Source organism: Mustela putorius, unplaced genomic scaffold (assembly GCF_011764305.1).
Source record: "Mustela putorius furo isolate JIRA1106 unplaced genomic scaffold, ASM1176430v1.1 tig00000698_pilon_pilon_pilon, whole genome shotgun sequence".
In the NCBI taxonomy this organism is placed as follows: Eukaryota; Metazoa; Chordata; class Mammalia; order Carnivora; family Mustelidae; genus Mustela; species Mustela putorius.
Window position 1 is genome coordinate 216,511 of NW_025421449.1, and position 20,411 is coordinate 236,921.

Sequence of the window (20,411 nt, forward strand, 5' to 3'; positions counted from 1 at the left end):
ACAAAATAGACTTTTTTTTTTTTAATATTTTATTTATTTGACAGAGACACAGCGAAACAGGGAACACAGTCAGGGGGAATAGGAAAGGGAGAAGCAGGCTCCCCACTGACCAGGGAGCCTGATGTGGGGCTAGATGCCAGAACCATGGGATCATGACCCAAGCTGAAGGCAGACACTTGACGACTGACCCACTCAGGCACTCTGACAAAAAACTTTAAAGACAAAAGTTGTTGCTAGAAACAAAGACATTTTATAATGATAAAAGGATCAGTTCATTAGGACTATATAATAATTACAAACATATGTGCACCTAACAATAGAACCCCAAAACATTTGAAGCAAAATCTGGCAGAATCAGATAAACAGACAATTTAATAATAAGAGTTGGAGATTTCACAGCCTACTTTCAGTAACAGAACAACTAGACAGAAGATTAGGAAAGAAACAGAAGACTTTAATAACACTGTAACCAACTAGCCCTAACAGACATCTGTACAACATCTCCCAATAGAAGTAAACAATATGTTCTTCTCAAGTGCACATGGAACAGTCTCCAAAATAGATTATATGTTAGGCCATAAAACAAGTCCCTGTAAATTTTTTTTAGGTTTATTAAGTCCCAGTAAATTTAAATACTTGGAATCATAAAAAGTATGTCCTTTAAGAACAATGGAATGAAATTACATATCAACAACAAAAGGAAATGGAAGTTTGGGGAAATGTGAAAATTAAACAATATTCCTCGATAATAAAAGGAACTGAAGCTTCATGGAAAAATGGCTGATTGTACAGCCAGGACAAAGAAATACCAGATGATACTACTTCAGCCAGGTGACCAAGGCTAACATTATCACTGATAAGTCATGTTGATTTTCTTCTTGCTGCTTCCCCTGCTTGTGCTCTGTCAAATAAATAAATAAAATCTTTTTTAAAAAGTCCATTTCCCAGTTACCCATAACCCCCCAATTTCCATTAACAGCAACTGTATCTGCCTATACTAAAAAAACAGCACTACATTACATGTGACATATTACTTATTCTATCCAGAGGTGATACTTGGTATTCATATGAGTTCACAGATTTCCCTGAAATAATTTGCTGCCCCCCAACACAGTGCTTAGGACACCATACTTCCCAAAAAATTCTATTAAATTCACTGTTGAAATGTATTTATCAATAATGAGCCACATTTACTAACATGATACACATCCATGAAAGAGGATGGGACTAGAATTATCATTTCAATTACTAATATCTACCTTACACAACAACCTAACCACCCATTTTAGAGATTTAAAAACAGGTTCAGAAAAGTTAAATGCCTCAGAATCAAGCAGCTGGTAGGGAAGTATCAAAGCTGGGATTGGAACCAAGACATGTCTGAATCTTTGATTATGAAGGTAATTCTGTTTTGCCATTGATTTTCTTTGTAAACTTGGAAGCATTAATTTATCTTTTGGTTCTTCTATTTCTTGGTCCATAAAATAATAATGTTCCTAGACTATACTGAAAATTAGTGCCTGCATGGCTCTGGCAGTTAAGCATCTGACTCCTGATCTCAGCTCAGGTTTCCATCGAAGGGTCATGAGTTCAAGCTCCTACTTAAAAAAAAAAAAGAAAAGTTACTTAAAATGCTCTACCCACAATATAACCATCATTGTTTGTACACCGAGAGACATAGGTATATATATATAATGAAAACTATATTTCTATTTACCCCTCAGAAACTTAAGATCAATGGGAAACAGTCTGATACTCTTATTATCTGTGCTGCTTCTAAGTTATTAATGTGCTTCTGACACATTAAAAGCTGTACAATAATCTGATTTAAACTCCTAAGTAGCTATCTTTTGTACCTGTTGTCCCTGTTCTTCACAACAATCCACTACAACAAAAAGAATACTCAATACTTCTGATTATTTTTAAAAATCAGAGAAAGTATGTTAGGTGTTTTCTTCCTTTAAGGTTTCCATTTGTTTACTTATTGTATAATAATTAAAATTGGAAGAGACCTTTTGGTTTCCCGAATTCCAGAATGAACACTTTGATGACTGAAACAAAACAGTATCAAGAATGTAAGCTGTGTAATTAAGCCTTGCCTTGAGAAATTTTGAATCATGACAAGGAAGATCACTCCTGTCTAAAGATAGTAGATAAATATGAAAAAGCATTTCACAAACTACTCAGTAAGGCAGATTTAGTGTTAAAAAAGCATCAACTAATTAAACATACTCCTAGAAACTTATTTGTGGGTTTTGCTACCTTTTTTTAGCTTATTTGCTTTCCATAATGGCAAAAAGATTATGTTAATCCAGTTTTTGTTATTTTAGAATGTCATTGGGGTCATGCAAACAACTATCTTAATTTTTAGTGAATATGCCTTCTCTCTCCCAGAAGGGTGCATGGTCTTTCAATTTCTCTTTCTTTCTCTTTCTCTGGGCTCTGCATGGAATTTTCCTCTCCTCTTCATCCTGATGGTGTAATACATAATCACATGTTCGTTTTCTTGTTTTCCTCTTAGTGTTGTGGGTACTTCCATTTCCTTCTCCTTTTTCATCTTTTCTCTCATTATGGCCTCTAACAAGATCCTCTCCACAGAACCTCTAATCTCTACGCTAACAGGAAAGCACTGAAGCACTGAAATAACAGAAAGGAAGACAAAGAAAACAAAATCCTGAAAGCAGCTGGGAGCCCTCAGTTCTAACTATCTCTATGGAAACAATTCCACAGAGATCAATCTGGAAACAATTCTGTAGGGATCACTGGAGCGGTGGTGAACCAATCTCACCAAGACTTACAGAATACAATTTGCAAATGGGAATAGTTGATAGACTTTTTTTTGGTGGGGCGGGGGAAGCAGTAAAATAGGAAGCCAAATAAAAATTAGATTTGGCCTAGGGTGCCTGTCTGGCTCAGTTGGTAGAGCATGAGACTCTTCATCTCTGGGATGTGGGTTCAAGCCCACATTGGGTATAGAGATTACTTAAAACAAATAAATAAAAACAAAAATCATTTTTTAAAAAAAGACTAGGTCTGCCCCAAAATTAGTATACATTTTTTAAAAAATTCAAAGCCTTTTACTTGCTGTAATAATAAAAAAGCAAAGGAATGAATGTACTAATTTCAAGTCCTTCCTAAGCATTCATACTGGCAAACAGCAGAGTGCCTGATATAAGGGAGTTGCGGCCAAAACGCAAAGAAAACATAGAATGATTCTAGGATTGTGGCCTGTAATCATACAAATTACGTGGAAAGAATGCCAAACTCAATCAGGCACTAAATACATTGTTTGAATTCAGGCAAGGGGTGAAAGGGATTACAGAATTCCATCTACTAAATCAGGTTGAAAGATTTAAAGAGTAAAATAGTGATGTAACTTGTACCCAGGGAAGAACTCCATCTAAGGTGTGGTAGCCTGGACTCTTAATAATATAGCAAAAATTTTTAACTGTGGAGAGGGGCTCAAGGTGTCAGTGACACCAGGACATCAAATTTCAGACCTGTTCAAAAGTCTCCAGCCAATGAACCATTAACTGCAGTTCCCCTTAGTTGATAATGTTTGTTAGGGGAAGTAACTTCAAGTAACTTCAATTTGCCTTCATTTTAGATGCTTGTTCCTTGAATGGATAGTTAAGTTTCTTGCAACACCAAGAAGGTCCAGAGTGCTTTAAGACATTAGGCCCTTGAGTAAAACCATTTAGATTCAAATTCTAGCTTCTTCACTAGGTGAGTGACCCTTAAAAAAAAAAAAAAAAAAGATTTTATGTACTTATTTGAGAGAGAGAGAGAGAGAGAGAGAGAGAGAGAGAGCAAGCAGGAGAAGGGGAAAAGGGCAGAGGGAAAGAAAGATTCCCCACTGAGTAGGAAGCCCACTGGCTGCAGGACTCAATCCCAGGACCCTGGGATCATGACCTCAGCCAAAGGCAGATGCTTAACCAACTGAATCACCCACTAGGTGTGTGATCTTAAATGAGTTTTCGTACTTCTCAAACTCCAGTATCTCACTGTAAAATGGGGACAATAATAATAATTATCCTTTAGGATTATAAGGAATCAGTGGATTGAGCACAGCACTAGCTCAAGTAAACTTTTTTTTTTTAAGATTTTATTTTTTTATTTGACAGAAATCACAAGCAGGCAGAGAGGGAAGCAAAGGCGTGGGGGAAGCAGGCTCCCCTCTGAGCAGAGAGCCAATACAGGGCTCCATCCCAGAACCCTGGGATCATGACCTGAGCAGAAGGCAGAGGCTTTAACCCACTGAGCCACCCAGGCGCTCCACAAGCAAACTCTTAATAAATATGGACCATAATGTTACATTATCAGGTTTTGTTTTTGTGTCTTGTAATGATGACCACACTGTTCCATCCCCCTTTACCTAAGAAGTATTTTGAGGGAGTGGGGTGAAAAATAGCATAGGGCACTATGACCTAGCCAATTCTTACTGTCCCACACTTGTCTAAAGCAGATTTGAAGGTGAATTAAACCATGACATGGAAATGGCCATTACATGCGGGTAACTGGTGGAGGTAACTGCCTCCACCATACACATTTGAGATCTCATGAGGTAAAAAAATTATTCAAGCTTCTCCACTGCTAACACCGCTTATACACCCCTCATTCCACCCTAAGGGCTTCCCAACATCTGCAGTACAAAGTACCAGGTCTTTGGCTGGATATTAAAGGCCTGCAACAGAGTTTGGTCCACATTTCCAGCCTACAAGGAACATCCCTGTGTTCAAATTCATTTCTTTCCCTCCCTTGCACTTCATAATGTTTCCTACATTAGCACTTCACCTTGCATTGATCTCTTTACCAGGACCACCCTGCATCCTCCCCAAAGAAATATGGCTTGCATTTTTTTTAATTAAAAAAAAGTCGTAAGGTGTCCCTAAGGACCCTGGGGGTAGGCCAGCATAACCCCAAAGTATTAGGTATCACTTGTACACGCAATTGTCAAGAATGCAAAGCCCTATTTAGAAAACAACCCGAGGGACGCCTGGGTGGCTCAGTTGGTTGGACAACTGCCTTCGGCTCAGGTCATGATCTCGGAGTCCCTGGATCGAGTCCCGCATCGGGCTCCCAGCTCCACAGGGAGTCTGCTTCTCTCTCTGCCCTTCTCCTCACTCATGCTCTCTCTCCCTGTCTCTCTCTCAAATAAATAAATAAAATCTTTAAAAGAAAGAAAGAAAGAAAACAACCCGAATTCCTCAGTCATGAGTGTCTGATTTGTCACTGAGGTTATAAAGAGATGAAACTAACAAACAAAAATGAAGAAATGAGTTCAGTAGGGAGAACAAACTGGTGGCTGCAGAGGGAATGGGTGAAATAGATATAAGGGATTAGGAGGTACAAAATTGGTTATAAAGTAAGTAAGTCACAGAGATGAAAAGCCCAGAATTGGGAATATAGTCAATAGTATATAATAATGTTATATGGTAACAGATGGTGACTACACTTTTCTTAATGAGCACTGAGAAAGAGTTGTCCAATCAATGTTGTCTGCCTAAAACTAATCAAACACTGTATGTTAATTATACTTCATTAAAATCAGGAGGAGAGATGAAAAAGGAAGGCACAAGGAGAAAGTGAGTACTTTCTCTTGGGACTATCAGAGGAAATCTGAAATCAAGAGGACTCAGGGAAGGAGACCCGCTGGTGGGGAGTGGGGTGAGGCCGGTTGCCTTAGTGTCAGGGCAGAGAAGAGGAGCCCCAGGCCAAGAGCCAAAATGGGGGTCTGGTGAACACTTTATCTTCGCAGGAGTAAAACACTTATTTTTACTGCATAACGCAAACCTGACAAGAAAAGCCCTCCTTCGCATTTGGCCGCCAAACCACGTGGCATCCCTTCTCTACCCGTGACGCTGGGGTCAGGGTGGGGCCTCTACGGAATTTGTTCTTGGTGCGGACAGAGAATCGAACTTCTCCGAACCACTTCAACACACGCACACAATTGCTGCCACTTCACATCCTTCCAGAGTGGGCAGAAAGGTAAGCTCTAGGCATTTAACAGTCTTACAGTAATCCGCGTCTTTTTCTAACTGGACGAGCTCGACTACTTTCCACTCCTACCCCAACAACCCAACAAACAGGACAACCCATTAGCACGCAAGCGCATTTCTTGCCGTAGCTTCCAACGCGGGATCGGATCTCTTATCTCGCGAGAGTGGGCCGGCCAGTCTTCGTTGCTCTCGCCCCACCCCCTCCTTCTCGCTCGCTCTCTCCCATCCCCCCAAGCCAGTCTCTCTGCTGCGCAGCTCCCTTAGCGGTTGCCGCTGCCGGAGACGGTTGGAAGAACCGTTGTGGCGAGCGCTACACGAGGCGAGCGACTTCTTCCTCTTCCCGACCGACCCCGCGAGTACCGGAGTCGGCGTTACTGTCGCTCGACAGGGTATCTGAAGTAAAAGGGGGTAGGTTGGGCTGGTAGTGTCGAGAGCGGAGTCGGGAGAAGGACGAAAGAGAGACTGGGAGGGGGTGGGGTGTGTGTGGGGGGGAAGTGTGGAGGTCGCCGCTCGGAGTCGGCCAGACTGCGCCTCCCAGGCGATCTCCCACTTCAGGGAGGGCGGCCTGCCGTGGGGAGGACTTGCTCGGGTGAAATTCAGTGAACGAAACTGAGGACCGGAGTGGGGGTCATCCAGCATTTCCCCTCTTTCCCTGCTGGTTTGGCCGCCGCCATTTTGGGTACGGTGGCGCGGCCACCTCGGCTTCCCGCCCTTCCCCTCTCTTAATACTTTTTGCCCTTCAGCTTCCGAAAACTGATTTAGAAGGCCGGGGGGGAGGTCATAGCACCCCGGAAGGGATGAGGGTGGGGAACGAAGCGAGCAGGGAAAGGCTGGGCACTTGGGTGGGGGAGGTCCTGGGCTGGCGGGCGCGCTCCCGATGGAAATGGCGCCGGATGGGCCTGGCCTCCCACCGCGGCCTCCCTTCCTCCGCAGTCTCTGCTGGGCTACCGGGGCTGGCGGGACTGCGAGTGACTTCTGACGCAGATTCCCAAGATGAGAGAGGCTGGAGCTGGGGGAGGAAAGCCAATGGCGACGAAGGCGCTCAACTCCCAAATCCAGGACAAAGGAGGCAGACGGCCTCCTTTGTAATTCCGCCGCCCGGTGGCGAAGGTTTTAAAGCCAGGCTTGGCTGCCGGACGGAGAGGTGGGGATGAGGGGGGGAAAGGGGCGTACTCTCCTTAGCTCTCTGGTCTCTAGGGCCGCTAGATAAACGAAAGTCTCCGGGGAGGAATAAAGGACGCTTAGCCGGCCCTTATATTCCAGATTTGGAACTTCGAAAAAGAGTACGTACTCATTTTCCAAAGGGTGGTTTGTTTGTTTTTCCTTCTTCTCCCATTTATCTTAAACACTTGGTGGGTAATTGTTTTGTAAGCAGTAAAGCGGGTGACTTATCAAATAGGAATGTGAAATGGGCATATTTCAAATAGGTCGTTTAGGACTAGTTAACTGTGTTAGAGCTTTCTGAACTTTTGGGTGGGGGTGGGTGGTTTAGCAATGGTTTTGTGTAGTTTGGCACATACTCGGTTATAATTTAAGTAGGAGTTTTACCTTTGGGAAACAGTTGTTAAAATGCAGTCAGCGATGGCATAAGTTTGTGTAGCAATTGAGTTACTGACTTTTCAATATTAATCTCCAAAGGTTACATATTGTGCAAAGAGGGCGGTGGAAGAAAAATATATAAAAATACAGTTAGCGTTTATTTTCCTTTTGGTAGCTAAGCATGTTTTTTTATTTACTATAGGACTGTGGTAATATTTTGACCCAGAAAATAAGCCTACATAACAAAAAGAAAGTCCAGTCATGTTGTGTGATGATTTTTGGTCCTTAGAACACAAGAGAACTGGGTCTGTAATTTTCCTTGAGTAGGTACAAAGTGACAGGTAGCCTGAGAATAAGCTTCCAATAATAGCTGAATCCCTACAGGAACTCTGTTTTTTCAGCCTTTTAAAAAAAAAAAAAAAAAAAAAAACCTCGTATTATTTAAGACGGTCTGGTTTGTGGTAGCATTTAGAAAAGCCCAGTTTCCTGTAAAATAGTACATGATAAAACCGCTTTCCTAATTGGATTACCCTAGAAACCTTTTTTTCTGCCCTCTTTCTGCATCATCATCTGGAATCTGGAAATCCATCTGGTTGCTGATTGCCTTTATATTTTTAATAGTCATGTGGGTTTTTTTGGTGTTCTTATTTTGGTAAATAAGTGGCTGAGCTGCAGTAGGTGATGGTAACTTTGTTTTAGAAGAGAACTTTATAATTTTAGACTTCACCTCATTTTAGGTATTAGTAGTGTGTCTACTTTTTCTACTGAAAATTAAGGAGCAAGCACACTGGAAAGAGAAAATGATGTAAATTTTTCATTTTAGTTAAACATATCACCACTTTTTGCCAAATTCCGAAGTTCATTTTCATTTTTTTAGGACCAGTGGGGTACCATTTATTAAGTTATTTATTGGTGCATCACACCCTAACTACATATTATACTTAAGAAGATAGTCTGTGCCTCTGTGTTACAAAGGAATTTGATGTTTCATTTGATTTTTGTTAAGAGGTGCTTAGCAGCTTTGAGATACAGTTTAAAGACCATAAACTTCATCCATTTAAAATCCTACATACGTGGACTTTTGTGACTGGCTTCTTTCACTTAGCATAACTTTTAGGAAATTTTAGTTCTGTTCAGAATTGACTACAGTTATCCTAGTTCAACTGCTGGTATTTTTAATTGGTGCTAACACTTGGCAGTCTTAAAACAATTGAGATAGTCATGACGATGTTGAAAAGAAAGGTTGAAATGGATTATCCTGAATAATTAGTAAACTCTGGGTAGTTCCTAGACAGCTTTATTAACATATTAGAGCAGATGATCTTTTTGTATGCCTTCAGAGTTTGTCTTGGTTTTCTTGAAGTAGAATTCTACAATCAAATTTTGAGTTTTGAAGAAGTCTAGTGTGGCTTTATGTTTTGTGCTCTTAAATGCCTGTGGGGTGGAGAGTCATCCTATAAATAGTTTGTCTTCTGAATCTGGTTAATTTCTCATCAACTTAAAATTGCGTTAACAGTATAGTGTGTGTGGTTTTTTTTTTATAGACTTAATACTTTGTTTATAAGTGTCTTTGGTATGGACTGATCCAAAAATCAAAACTAGTTTGCTTGCTTAGTGTTTCTTGGAAAGGGCTAAATTTTGTAGTAAAGTTAGTTTCCATCCTTTTTTGTGGTTTTTTTTTCCCCAGTATCTTTATTGTAGAAAGAAATGGGCTAAATGATAAAAAGTATCACATTAAGGTCTTTTCACAACAGATTGGTTTTGTTAAATACTTAATATTTTCCGGGAGGAAGTAACATGTGATGTTACCTCCTCTCCATTTACTGTTCTATTCTTGAATTGTCCTTAATAAGAAAGAGTTTTTGTTTTGTTTTAGTTTTTTGTTTGGCTTTTTTTTTTTTTTTTTTTAAGCCAAACCCAAACTGATTGAGGGTCTACTTGTTTCGAAACTACTCCAGAACAGTATTTTTTTTAATCTAGCTAACACGTGCTGTAGTAAACATTGCCCCCTGCCCCACCCAAATCCTAAGGAGTCTTGAAGCCTTAAGCCTGTGTTTACTTTGGAAGCCACTTGTACCTATCCTTACTTGCTTTCAAGACTCAGGATACTTTTCCATCCTTTTAAGGTTCATTTATTTATTTTGTGGTCTATTGCAGTAATTTTACAGGAGGGGCCCTTAAAATCCAATAGCAATGGCTGTTACTGACTGATTACCATGTTGTAGACTGAGCATTTTAGGTCTTAAAACAGTCTGGAGAGTTACGGGCACCACTGCTGTATTTTAGAGCTGAACATAGAGGTTAAGTTTGCTTTAATCAGTCAGTGAGTGGCAGAATAGGGATTCAAAACCAGATTCTCTTTCTCCCTTTCTCAAAAAAAAATTAATATGTTGTTTAGGTGCTGAAAATCAGTTGTAACGTTTGATAACAAAAATCATAGCCATCCCACTTTGGATTTCTATGTCTAGAGTGACTCTCGGGACTTTTAAAAAGCAAAACAAGTATGAAAGTTGATTTAAATGCAGAGGTATTTGATTAATAAGCACATTTAGAAAATTTCAACATTAGGCTATTTTGAATGCACGTATTCTAGGAAAAAAATTTTTACTCTTTGCAGATGCTCCTTCTAACAGTTGGACCGATATAATTAGATGGTGTGAAATCAAGTATTAGTGAACACTGATATGAAATTATCTTGAAGCATAAAGGAATCAAGTGAACAAATTGTTTTGTTTACAGGGGAGGAGGTGGTGAGGGAAAGGTTTGAAATACTCAGGTGAGTAGGATTCCTACAGCTGTTTAGTGAAATTTGTAAGGTCTGGTAAGTTTTTGCAGCTGAAGGACTTCTGCGTTAGCCTCTTTGAAGTGTTGTGGAATTCTAAAAGAAAGGATTGTTGTTGTCTTTTGGGAAGGGAACTGGGTGTGGATGGGTTCTTTCTGGAGGGTTAGGAGGGCTTTTCACTGTACCCTAAAATACTTCTTGAATGTGAATGTATTACGTATTTTAAAATTTGTGTTTAAATGTAAAGCAGTGAGTGAACTGGTATTGAATGTACTATCTCCAATAACTTCCCAATAGGTGGCTTCAAAAAACACCCATACTGTTGCAAAGCATTCACTTTTGGGTGGAATTTTACCTCAATTTTAAAACTCACCTAATTAACTCATTTTAAAACTGGCTTTTGAGGAGTGTTGAGATTTAGTTAAAACAGAGTTGAGAATTTTTCCTCCTTCAAAAACAATTTTATGTGTTCAGAACTAAAAGTGCATCTAAAAAGACTTTTTATAATGCCATTTTTCTAACATCAAAAAAAGTACTCTCTGAACTTCTGGCTTAGGCTCTTTCTGTGAATGGACATTGGTGCAGTGTGCAGCTTTGGAGTGATTAAGTTTTTTAGAGTTTACATAACTCAGATGAATAATAAGTAAAACCTGGAGAAATGTGAATGAAAATTAGATGAGGGAAAGGCTAGAGTTGTTACAGATGACAGAGTCAGGAAATAGGGAGAATCTGAAGACTGATACTGGAATTGTGTAAATTTTCTTAAGATTGGGCATTACATAAAATTTGGTCCTTTGGAATTGGGTACTTTTGGAGTTTAGAAGGGTCAGGTATCACTGACTTTTCCCAGTCTTTGCCTACCCCAAAGTGGGAAGGTGTCATCTTGCTGAACCGTGGCATTATCAACAAGCCATATGTTACATTTCCTGTTGTGCACCACTGAGTGGTGTTTCTTCAGTACCTGTAGCAAGAGTATATTTTGATTGACTGCTTTATGTGCTTGTTTATTTTTTATAGCATTTAAATCAAACGTTATTGAGATGGATTGGGTTATGAAACATAATGGTCCAAATGACGCTAGTGATGGGACAGTACGACTTCGTGGACTGCCATTTGGTTGCAGCAAAGAGGAAATAGTTCAGTTCTTTCAAGGTACCTCTAGTATTAGTCAAAGTTTAGTAGTATTTTAATTTTATATTTTTATTGTATTACTCAGTTTTTAATTTGTAAGACCCATTTGTTTTGGGGACTTTTTGAGTATGATATCTTGGTTAATGTATTAAGTTATGAAATATGCTCCAGTTAATACTGAATACAGAATGTGTAGAATATGTAAAACCTAACTAATGTGCAATAAACTTAATTGAGAGTAATTATGTATGATGAAATGAACCATGAATTATCATATGGAGCATAGTTAAATTTAATTTAGCTTTTTAATGTATTATAGGTGAGCTTTTAGTGTGTAATTTAAAAAGACTGGTTGCAAAAAAAAAATGTAATCCAATAATATTTGAAAAAAATCTTCCGCTTGTATTATGGGGTGATGGGAAACTTAAGCTTTTTTGTTTTGTTTTTGTTTTGTTTTGTTTAGACTTGTTTTAAATATTTGATTCAGATGGGAATGTTTCAGCCTTTAACACTGTTCCCCTTGATGGGGTTATTTGTCCTTGGGTTAAAGGGTTGGAAATCGTGCCAAATGGGATAACATTGACGATGGACTACCAGGGGAGAAGCACAGGGGAGGCCTTCGTGCAGTTTGCTTCAAAGGAGATAGCAGAAAATGCTCTGGGGAAACACAAGGAAAGAATAGGGCACAGGTGGGGATGGAGAGTTTGGGATGGTGTTAAATTTTTATTTTTGGGGGTTGTGGGTCACTATTGCTTAATGGGGGGGTTACAATAACATTTTTCTGGGGTAGTTTAAAAGAATTGATAATTATCTAAATTTAACTTGAAAACTACAGATTTGGGTGGGGAATTAATGCTAATAGTTTGCTTAAATTAAAATTAGATTGTTTCCATTTCTCTGTAGGATGTTGATAAATGCTTTTGTATAATCAGCTGTTTTCTCTAAACACCTATCATGTACTAAAGGAAACAAGCTAAAAATATATTTATATTACATGAATTGTTTTCAAGTGACTAATTTGTCTATGTAAAACTTAAATATTAATTATTTAAGTTTGTAGGTATAAAAATGTTAATTTATGGTGTATTTAGGCAATTTAAATTGGGTTATGTATCTAGATGTAGAAAAACTTACTGAATTTTTGCCCAATATCTTACTTATTCTAATACATTTATGCTGAAACCTGTACCTTAAACATTTTTAAATAGGTATATTGAGATCTTCAGAAGTAGCAGGAGTGAAATCAAAGGATTTTATGATCCACCAAGAAGATTGCTGGGCCAGCGACCGGGACCATATGATAGACCGATAGGAGGAAGAGGGGGTTATTATGGAGCTGGGCGTGGAAGTATGTATGACAGAATGCGACGAGGAGGTGATGGATATGATGGTGGTATGTGTATCTAATGAACAAAGGTTCTGTTGTCATTTTCTTAATGTTTCTGACACTTTGTCAAGAAATACAGAAATGGCAGTAATTTCAGTACCTACTAGGTTTTAAAACCTGTTCATGAAAATAGCCAGCTATGGGACTTGATTGATGCACATATTTGCACCTATATAAGTTATACAGAAAGTAAAATGAAGATATTGGCATATTTTGACACTTTTTTGTTTGACATCAGGATGAAAGTTAATTTTGATGTCCTAAATGTACTCTGGGATTTTTTTTTATTTCCACTGATTGTTACTAACTGCTGCTTTTTTTTTTTTTTTTGCGTGCACTGAGTTGGAAGTTGTAAACTTGTAAAAATAATATAACTAGACTACTTACCGCAAAATGATTTTATAAAATCGTTTATAAAATTTATCTCTTAAAAATGTATTCATGTATTTTCTCATTAAATTACACAGGTTATGGAGGTTTTGATGACTATGGTGGCTATAATAACTACGGCTACGGAAATGATGGCTTTGACGACAGAATGAGAGATGGAAGAGGTAAACATATTAAAGACATACTCATTTTTAGGTGAATGTTAAATATTTTATACAACATTTAGTGGTGATAATTGGTGACTTCTATGAAATTGACAGATTGAGCATATTTCAGTGCATACCTGTGTGGGGCTTTATATAGATGTATGCTTAAAGGTAAATTCTTGATTTTGATACTTATATCAACTCCTGAGATTAATTGGTCAAAGAAAAAGGTATAAATAAGAAAAGGTATGTATCAGGAGTAAGTTTGTTGAAATGCTTTACTACATGTTTCAGTGGATTATAATTGGACATTTTATTCTCTTAGGTATGGGAGGACATGGCTATGGTGGAGCTGGTGATGCAAGTTCAGGTTTTCATGGTGGTCATTTTGTACATATGAGAGGATTACCTTTTCGTGCAACTGAAAATGACATTGCTAATGTGAGTGATTTTAGTAATTTTATTAGTAATTTTAAATTTTTATCCTGGTATCTAATCTTGAAGTGTTCTTAATGTTCTCTTTTTCTTTATAGTTTTATGTCAAGTGCCTTTAATAGGGAAAAATATACACACTCTTATCTATACTGGTTAATGAATATTTTTTTGTCCATTGTATGCTGACTTACCTAGGATTCAAGGAAGTAGATTCATAAAATCCAGTTAAGAATTTAGGGAAAAGATTTATCAGCATAGAGTGTTGCCCTTGTGTCAAGTTTTGAAAGTGGAAAATGTACAAAGCGAAAAAGGTTTAGTTGTTTGGTTCAGCTTTGTAACTACAGAATGATTACAGTTAGAGGAGCTGTGAAAATAATGGGAATAGATGCTACTGCTTGCTTAAAACTGGTTGGTTTCAAGTTGGTTAGAGTATCTGCGGACTTCAGCACATATGCATCTAGTCACACCCATTCATTTACCTATTGAGTAGTTGCAGTAGAGATCTAGGGACCTGCAAAAGCCAGGACTAGTTACCTGGCTCTAAAAGAAATGTACCTGTAGATCTTACAGGGAACTCATTGGTCCTAAGTTTCAGGTACCTTTTAGGATCCCTTTAACCTGATTAACTTGTGATTTACAACTAAGTGATACATTTTAGGGGTATCCATGTACAGTTTGTGTCAATTTGTCAAATTCCACTGGTCTGAATCATAACACCTAAATTCTTTGCACATGTTTCTAAGTCTCTGTTTACCTGTTTATCCTTCAAACGATAATTGTGAAATACTTCCTTGGGAGGAGTAGGAACGGAGGACTTAATTCTCCTCCCTTTCAATGGTAGCATATGAGATGTTTTCATTTGTTTAGAGTAAACTGTGCTCTGGGTTAGATCCCCTCCCCCATTATCACTTAGCTCTCCGGCCCCTTTCATTTAGCTTACTTTATTTTTTTATTTTTAAAAAAAGATTATAGGCATGTCTGGGTGGCTCAGTCAGTTGGGCAGCTGCCTTTGGCTCAGGTCGTGGTCCCGGTGTCCTAGGATCGAATCCTGCATCGGGCTCCTTGCTTGACTGGAAGCCTGCTTGTCACTCTGCCTGCCTGTGCTCGCTATCTTAAAAGAAAAGGTTATATTTATTTCTGTTTCATTCAGCTAGCAAGCAGAGGGAGAAACAGGCTACCTCATAAGCAGAGAGCCTGATGCAGGGCTCCGTCCCGGGACCCTGAGCTGAAGGCAGACGCTTAATCAAGTGAGCCACCCAGGTGCCCCCAACTGAGTTTATTTTAAAGAAATAATTTTTTTGCATTTTCCTCCATGTTTATGGTCCTAGAATGTTCGTAGTTGACTTGTTAGCTTTGCAATACAAGGCAGTAAAAAGATTTGTTTTAGTGAATGAGGGAAAACCAAGGTATATGGTGATTTAATAAATGTTTTCTCTTATTTAGTTCTTCTCACCACTAAATCCAATACGAGTGCATATTGATATTGGAGCTGATGGCAGAGCAACAGGAGAGGCAGATGTAGAGTTTGTGACACATGAAGATGCTGTAGCTGCCATGTCTAAAGATAAGAATAACATGCGTAAGTATCCTTGGCTTGCTATCTAGTTTCTTAGGTGTGAACTTGTTTATAAAATAACATTTGTAATTTCTCAAATGTAATATGCTACAAGGTTTTTAGATAAGTAACCCTTGGTAGTCATTGGGACTGAAACCATATGGCCTCTAAGAAGTTAAGATTTCATTCGCGGGGAGGGAGGTTGAAGAGTTAATTCATACTCAGTACTTAACAGTGTTATCTAAGCTTAAGTTATTAAAGAGGGAAAATAGGTATATTACTAGCATGTTCTTGAGTTCCCATGCCATTTGCAAATTGGGACTTTTTAACCCATCCATCAAGTTAGTTGGCTGAGTTATTTCTGTATGCCATCAAACTGGTTTTAAATCATTAAATTTTACCCAGACCAGTGATTCGTAAACCTGGCTACACACAAATCACTTTGTAGTAATCTTTCATGGACATTATTTTCATGACATGATTTGAATTCATTTCTTTAGACGTGGAATGTATTTTAAGCAGCACAGTAACTGGTTCCAAAATAAGGAATCAGCCCTTTTATAGATAAGGGAATGGAGGCCCCAACTACATTTTACGTTTAGCCTTGTACAATTTGAACAAAACATGGTAGGTTAGGTTTTAGCCTCTGGTGTTCATCTTATCACTGCACTAGGAAGTATGTAAATATATTCCCAGGGTAATACTAGCTTAATTAATATTAGCTAATTTTCATTTTATTGATAAATTTTGATCCATCATTCCTTCCTTATTACTCTTTGTCTTAAAGAACATCGGTACATTGAACTCTTCTTGAATTCTACTCCTGGAGGCGGTTCTGGAATGGGAGGTTCTGGAATGGGAGGCTACGGCAGAGATGGAATGGGTAGGTAAAGTTTTTTAAATGAGCAGAGTTAACACATGTAGCAGTCAATCTCACTTTTTTTTTCTTTCTTTCTTTTTAAAGATAATCAGGGAGGTTATGGATCTGTTGGAAGAATGGGAATGGGTAACAATTACAGTGGAGGATATGGCACTCCTGATGGCTTGGGTGGTTATGGTAAGTGTCATTGGTTACTGAAGTTTGATATGTTAGTCCCCATGTGTGTAGACACTTGTTTAAGTTCATGTATTATCATCAATGAAGTATGTACTGATAGTTTCTAACAAGTTGTTTTTGTTGTTTTTGTTTTTTAAGGCCGTGGTGGTGGAGGCAGTGGCGGTTACTATGGGCAAGGGGGCATGAGTGGAGGTGGATGGCGTGGCATGTATTAAAGCATAACCACCAACATAAAAGTCCTGACAATAGCGTCTGGTCTACTAGACTTTCTTACAGATTTAATTTCTTTTGTATTTTAAGAACTTTATAATGACTGAAGGAATGTGTTTTCAAAATATTATTTGGTAAAGCAACAGATTGTGATGGAAAAATCTGTTTTCTGTAGGTTTTATTTGTTGCATACTTTGACTTAAAAATAAATTTTTATATTCAAACCACTGATGTTGATACTTTTTATATACTAGTTATTCTTGAGGATGTGCTGCTTTCCTAAGATTTGGGTTGATGTATTTTACTATTAGCTCTACAAGTAGTAGTATAGTATAATTGTAGAGGACAATGGTTCACCTTTTCATAAACTACAAGTCTTATTAATAAGCAGACATCTGGAATAGAGCTTGGAAAATAGTGTAACTTTTTTTCTCCTGGACAGTACTGTAAATATAAAAACCTAAGGATGAGTGTAGGTGGCTTCAGGAGTGTAAATTCAGCTAATTTCTATTTTAGTCATTCTTTTCAAATGTCATTTATCAGGCATAGCTATAAAATGTTGAAGATCTTGAGGTACTTGGATTTCTGAATATTCATAATTGTGTTACCTGGGGATGAGAATGTTGGACGTTTAAAATTCTAGCCCTAGATTTTAGAATAAATTCACTCAGCACTTGACTGAAGTACCAAAAAAATGTTTCCAAAAAAGTGATAGTTGTAAGTTATCTCAAAATGTCTTAGACTAGCTTAAGATTCTCAGTGACATGAGAATCCAATATAAGTACAAAAGTATTTACTGTGGAGTATAATTCTCACAGCTGTATTTTCAGTTTTTCTGCCCAGTATAGCATATGGTTTCTCAATAATTGTATAAATGATTAAACAAATATAAGAGACAAGTCCATGTGATAGTTTTAAAATGAGAGTTCTGGAAGTTGGATTTTGCATTTGATCTCTGGAGTTTTAGAGCCATTGTATTAAAAAATACTATGTGTAGCAAGGAAAAGGTGCTTTTTAATTTTAATCCCTTTGATCAATATGGCTTTTTTCCCCAAAATTGGCTAATGGATCAAAATGAAACCTGTCAATGTGAATTCAGTTATTGACCTTGTTACTTGTTTTTGCTAGAAATGTTATTAATGTAATAAATATCAACGTGGGAGATAATAGTGTGGCCTCTGTCCTAGAATGATTTGTGTCGGTTACTGATTGTAAATCAGATTGGTGGACGATATTCTAAGAGAACATTAGACAGAGTGACACCTAAGGAGTGATTTCTACTGTTGCAGAAAGAAGAGGTTCCATAGGCGAACACAGTTATCTGCTAAAGCAGAGATCCATCTTAATGTTTGTACCCCTCCTAAGTTAATCCACTTACATATTAGGCTAATACCACTTACCTTTTTTTTTTAAAGGATTGTATGTGATTTCCCAGGACCTGCTCTATTAAAATCTTTAAGTAGTAAAGGTATAAAAAGTTATAAGTGCAAGTTGCCCTTTGAAGGGCTAATTTTTCATGTTTTATTTGGTTTATAAAATTCACATTTTAAAACATTGCAGAGTAGAAGAATTACAGTCACAATTCCTTGGCACTATGATACATAGCATTACTGTGGGTAGTACTGGCTAGACGAAGAAATGGTATGTGAAATTCATGAAGATAAATACTTTCAATGAGGGCAGATCTTGAAGATTAGAAAGTGTAGGTTCACAATACAAATGAAGTTTTACAACAAAATCCAACATTTAGTATAAATAGCTTTTAAATAAGAACCAAAACTAAATGAAGCAAAGTGTATTGGTATCATAAAAGCTTGACTACAAAAAGCCCAAAACCAGTGGTGATAAACAGGAGTTTTGAATAAGAAAGAATTTAACGGGGAACTGAAAATCATGGTTTATTTGTTGAATGAAACCCAGCTTTGGGATTTAAGCAAAATCACATTTTAAAGTGTGTATTAATAAGCACAGTAATAAAAAAACACAGTATTTGGAACTTCATAGTTGCTTATTCTCATTTTTAACAATCATAAAAATGTTAATCATCCCATCAGTACAAAACAGTTCAAGAATATAATTCTCTTGACAGCATTTCTGTCGGCATTCAAGAAAGACCACCTAAAAATCTGTACAGCAGGTTCTAACTGAAGACCTCAAAAGCTAACGGGATTTGGAGAAAATAAATCCTCAAGTAAAATACTGATTTCATACTTTGGCAATTTAGAAAATTAAGCCCCAGTGAAAGTATATATACTCTGAGGAAAGGATCCTGCAGAATAAGTAACCCCATTTTAGGTGGGTGGGGGGCATGATTAATTTACTAAATGTAATGCTCCTAGGAGTAATCAAAGATTCCTATCTGATCTGTTTGAAAGGTTCACAGACTTAAAGTGCATGGCTAAAGTTAACACCAAAGGGGCGAAAAAGGATCTCCTAAGTGGTGATGCTATTCATAGGATTAATGAGATGAGTAACCTTTTACATATTCTTGGTGTGCTACAAGAATGGTAAAATGGGATTAGTGTTTGACTCTTTCATGCTGGAAATAGACCATGTATTTCGTGGCAGGGCTGAGACCACATCTTCATCTGCTCAGGATCCTGGCTTGGAGGCATTCAGTATAGGGTGAATATTTCACTCTATACAGAACTGCAGTAGTGGATCACTACACTGTAATGCTTCCTAAAATCTACTGGAATGTAAATAGAATACAATTTTTAATTACTCAAATTCCATCAAAGGCAAACTACTTTAGATTTCTCCTTTGATGCTTAGAGGAGAATCAATCAGGAGCCTGTAACCCCTTACTATTAATAAACATTTTTTTCTGGGGATGGATTTTTTTTTCTAAGAGGTGTTGAGCCCTCCCTCAAGTTTGGTGAGTCAGGTATAACGTGGAAAGATATGTAAGTAATAATTTAAAGACTAGTTCAACTTCCCTCTCAAAATATGGAAAAAGTTGAGGTAAAATAATACCTCTTTAACCTACTATATCTGAAAATACCAATAAATACATTGATTAGAGGAAGACCAAAAGGAAATTTTTACAGGATAAAATATTGGCCTCTTCTAATGGAAAATGGACAAAGGAAGTGGGGCAGAAAGGACAAGTTATTAAGGATGAAACCTTAGCAAGCTAATGAAAAGACTGTTGAACTGGAATATTAATACTTGCAAATAGCTCAATGTATTTCTGATCTGAGAACTGTGATCTTTAAAGTGCATTAAGAAAATTACAGGCACCATCAAATACTTGACAATTTGCAGAGTAAAAGAATCTGAACCCCTATTTTTAAGAAGGCCTTTACACAATAAGGCAAATGTGTGTTAGCTCTGCTATCTGGCCTTTTTAGTGGTGTTACAAGTTACACAACTATTACATCAATTAGGAATTAAGTTATTTTAAAGCATGCCCTGTTGAATGTTCTTTTTGAATAACAATGAGCTATTCTACAGCTTCTAATTCCCATGTGCTGTATATGTGGAAGATAAAACTGGTACCAGTACGGTCTGAAAGCTGCTTAAGAAGGGCTAACTAAATACATCATGTACATGGTTCATACACTGACCATTCATTATAGGTACTTTCATACACAAGGACTTAGTCTGGAGTCTTATGGCAAATTAGACGAGCATCTCTGGATCAGCAACGCGTGACAGGAATCACAAACCCGTACCGGCTTTGGTGAAGAAGGCAAAGGCAGTTCGTTGTCAGAGCAAGCGTTACAGAAAATTTCCCCACAATTTCTACAGTGGTGCTATTAAATGGAAAAAAAAAAA

The 20,411-nt window shown here is 37.7% G+C and overlaps 2 protein-coding genes across 17 annotated transcripts in view; one reads left to right on the top strand and one right to left on the bottom strand.

The window, feature by feature from the left end:
* The first annotated feature begins 5,877 nt into the window (after nt 1–5,877).
* HNRNPH3 (heterogeneous nuclear ribonucleoprotein H3) lies at nt 5,878–16,858 on the top strand. Of its 9 annotated transcripts, none has more exons than XM_004777837.3 (10): nt 5,878–5,988; nt 11,338–11,472; nt 12,002–12,140; nt 12,660–12,844; nt 13,306–13,392; nt 13,700–13,815; nt 15,253–15,388; nt 16,152–16,247; nt 16,329–16,421; nt 16,560–16,858. In XM_004777837.3, exons 2-10 carry the CDS (start codon nt 11,361–11,363, stop codon nt 16,634–16,636), a joined length of 1,041 nt encoding a protein of 346 aa, XP_004777894.1. In that variant the 5' UTR covers nt 5,878–5,988; nt 11,338–11,360; the 3' UTR covers nt 16,637–16,858. The 9 variants fall into 9 exon arrangements, with proteins under 9 accessions (XP_004777894.1, XP_004777893.1, XP_004777895.1 ...); XM_004777836.3 differs by lacking the exon at nt 5,878–5,988 and adding an exon at nt 6,242–6,407; XM_004777838.3 differs by lacking the exon at nt 5,878–5,988 and adding an exon at nt 6,242–6,407 and having other exon boundaries at nt 12,660–12,799.
* Nucleotides 16,859–18,112: 1,254 nt separating this feature from the next.
* Nucleotides 18,113–20,411, bottom strand: part of RUFY2 (RUN and FYVE domain containing 2) — a 57,135-nt gene continuing 54,836 nt past the window's right edge. For 7 of the 8 annotated variants that reach the window (XM_013048607.2, XM_045083424.1, XM_013048604.2 and 4 more), the window contains one exon: nt 18,113–20,389. In XM_013048607.2, the coding sequence (XP_012904061.1) occupies nt 20,246–20,389 (144 nt within the window). In that variant the 3' untranslated portion in view covers nt 18,113–20,245. The remainder of the gene's footprint in view (nt 20,390–20,411) is intronic. The other variant, XR_006607695.1, reaches the window with a different exon arrangement.

Bases quoted from the DNA above. Each gene is read 5' to 3' on its own strand.
- HNRNPH3 (XM_004777837.3), top strand. From the start codon at position 11,361: ATGGATTGGGTTATGAAACATAATGGTCCAAATGACGCTAGTGATGGG. The intron at 15,389-16,151 runs GTAAGTATCCTT...TTTGTCTTAAAG, and splicing joins TAAAGATAAGAATAACATGC to AACATCGGTACATTGAACTC. The intron at 16,248-16,328 runs GTAGGTAAAGTT...TTCTTTTTAAAG, and splicing joins CTACGGCAGAGATGGAATGG to ATAATCAGGGAGGTTATGGA.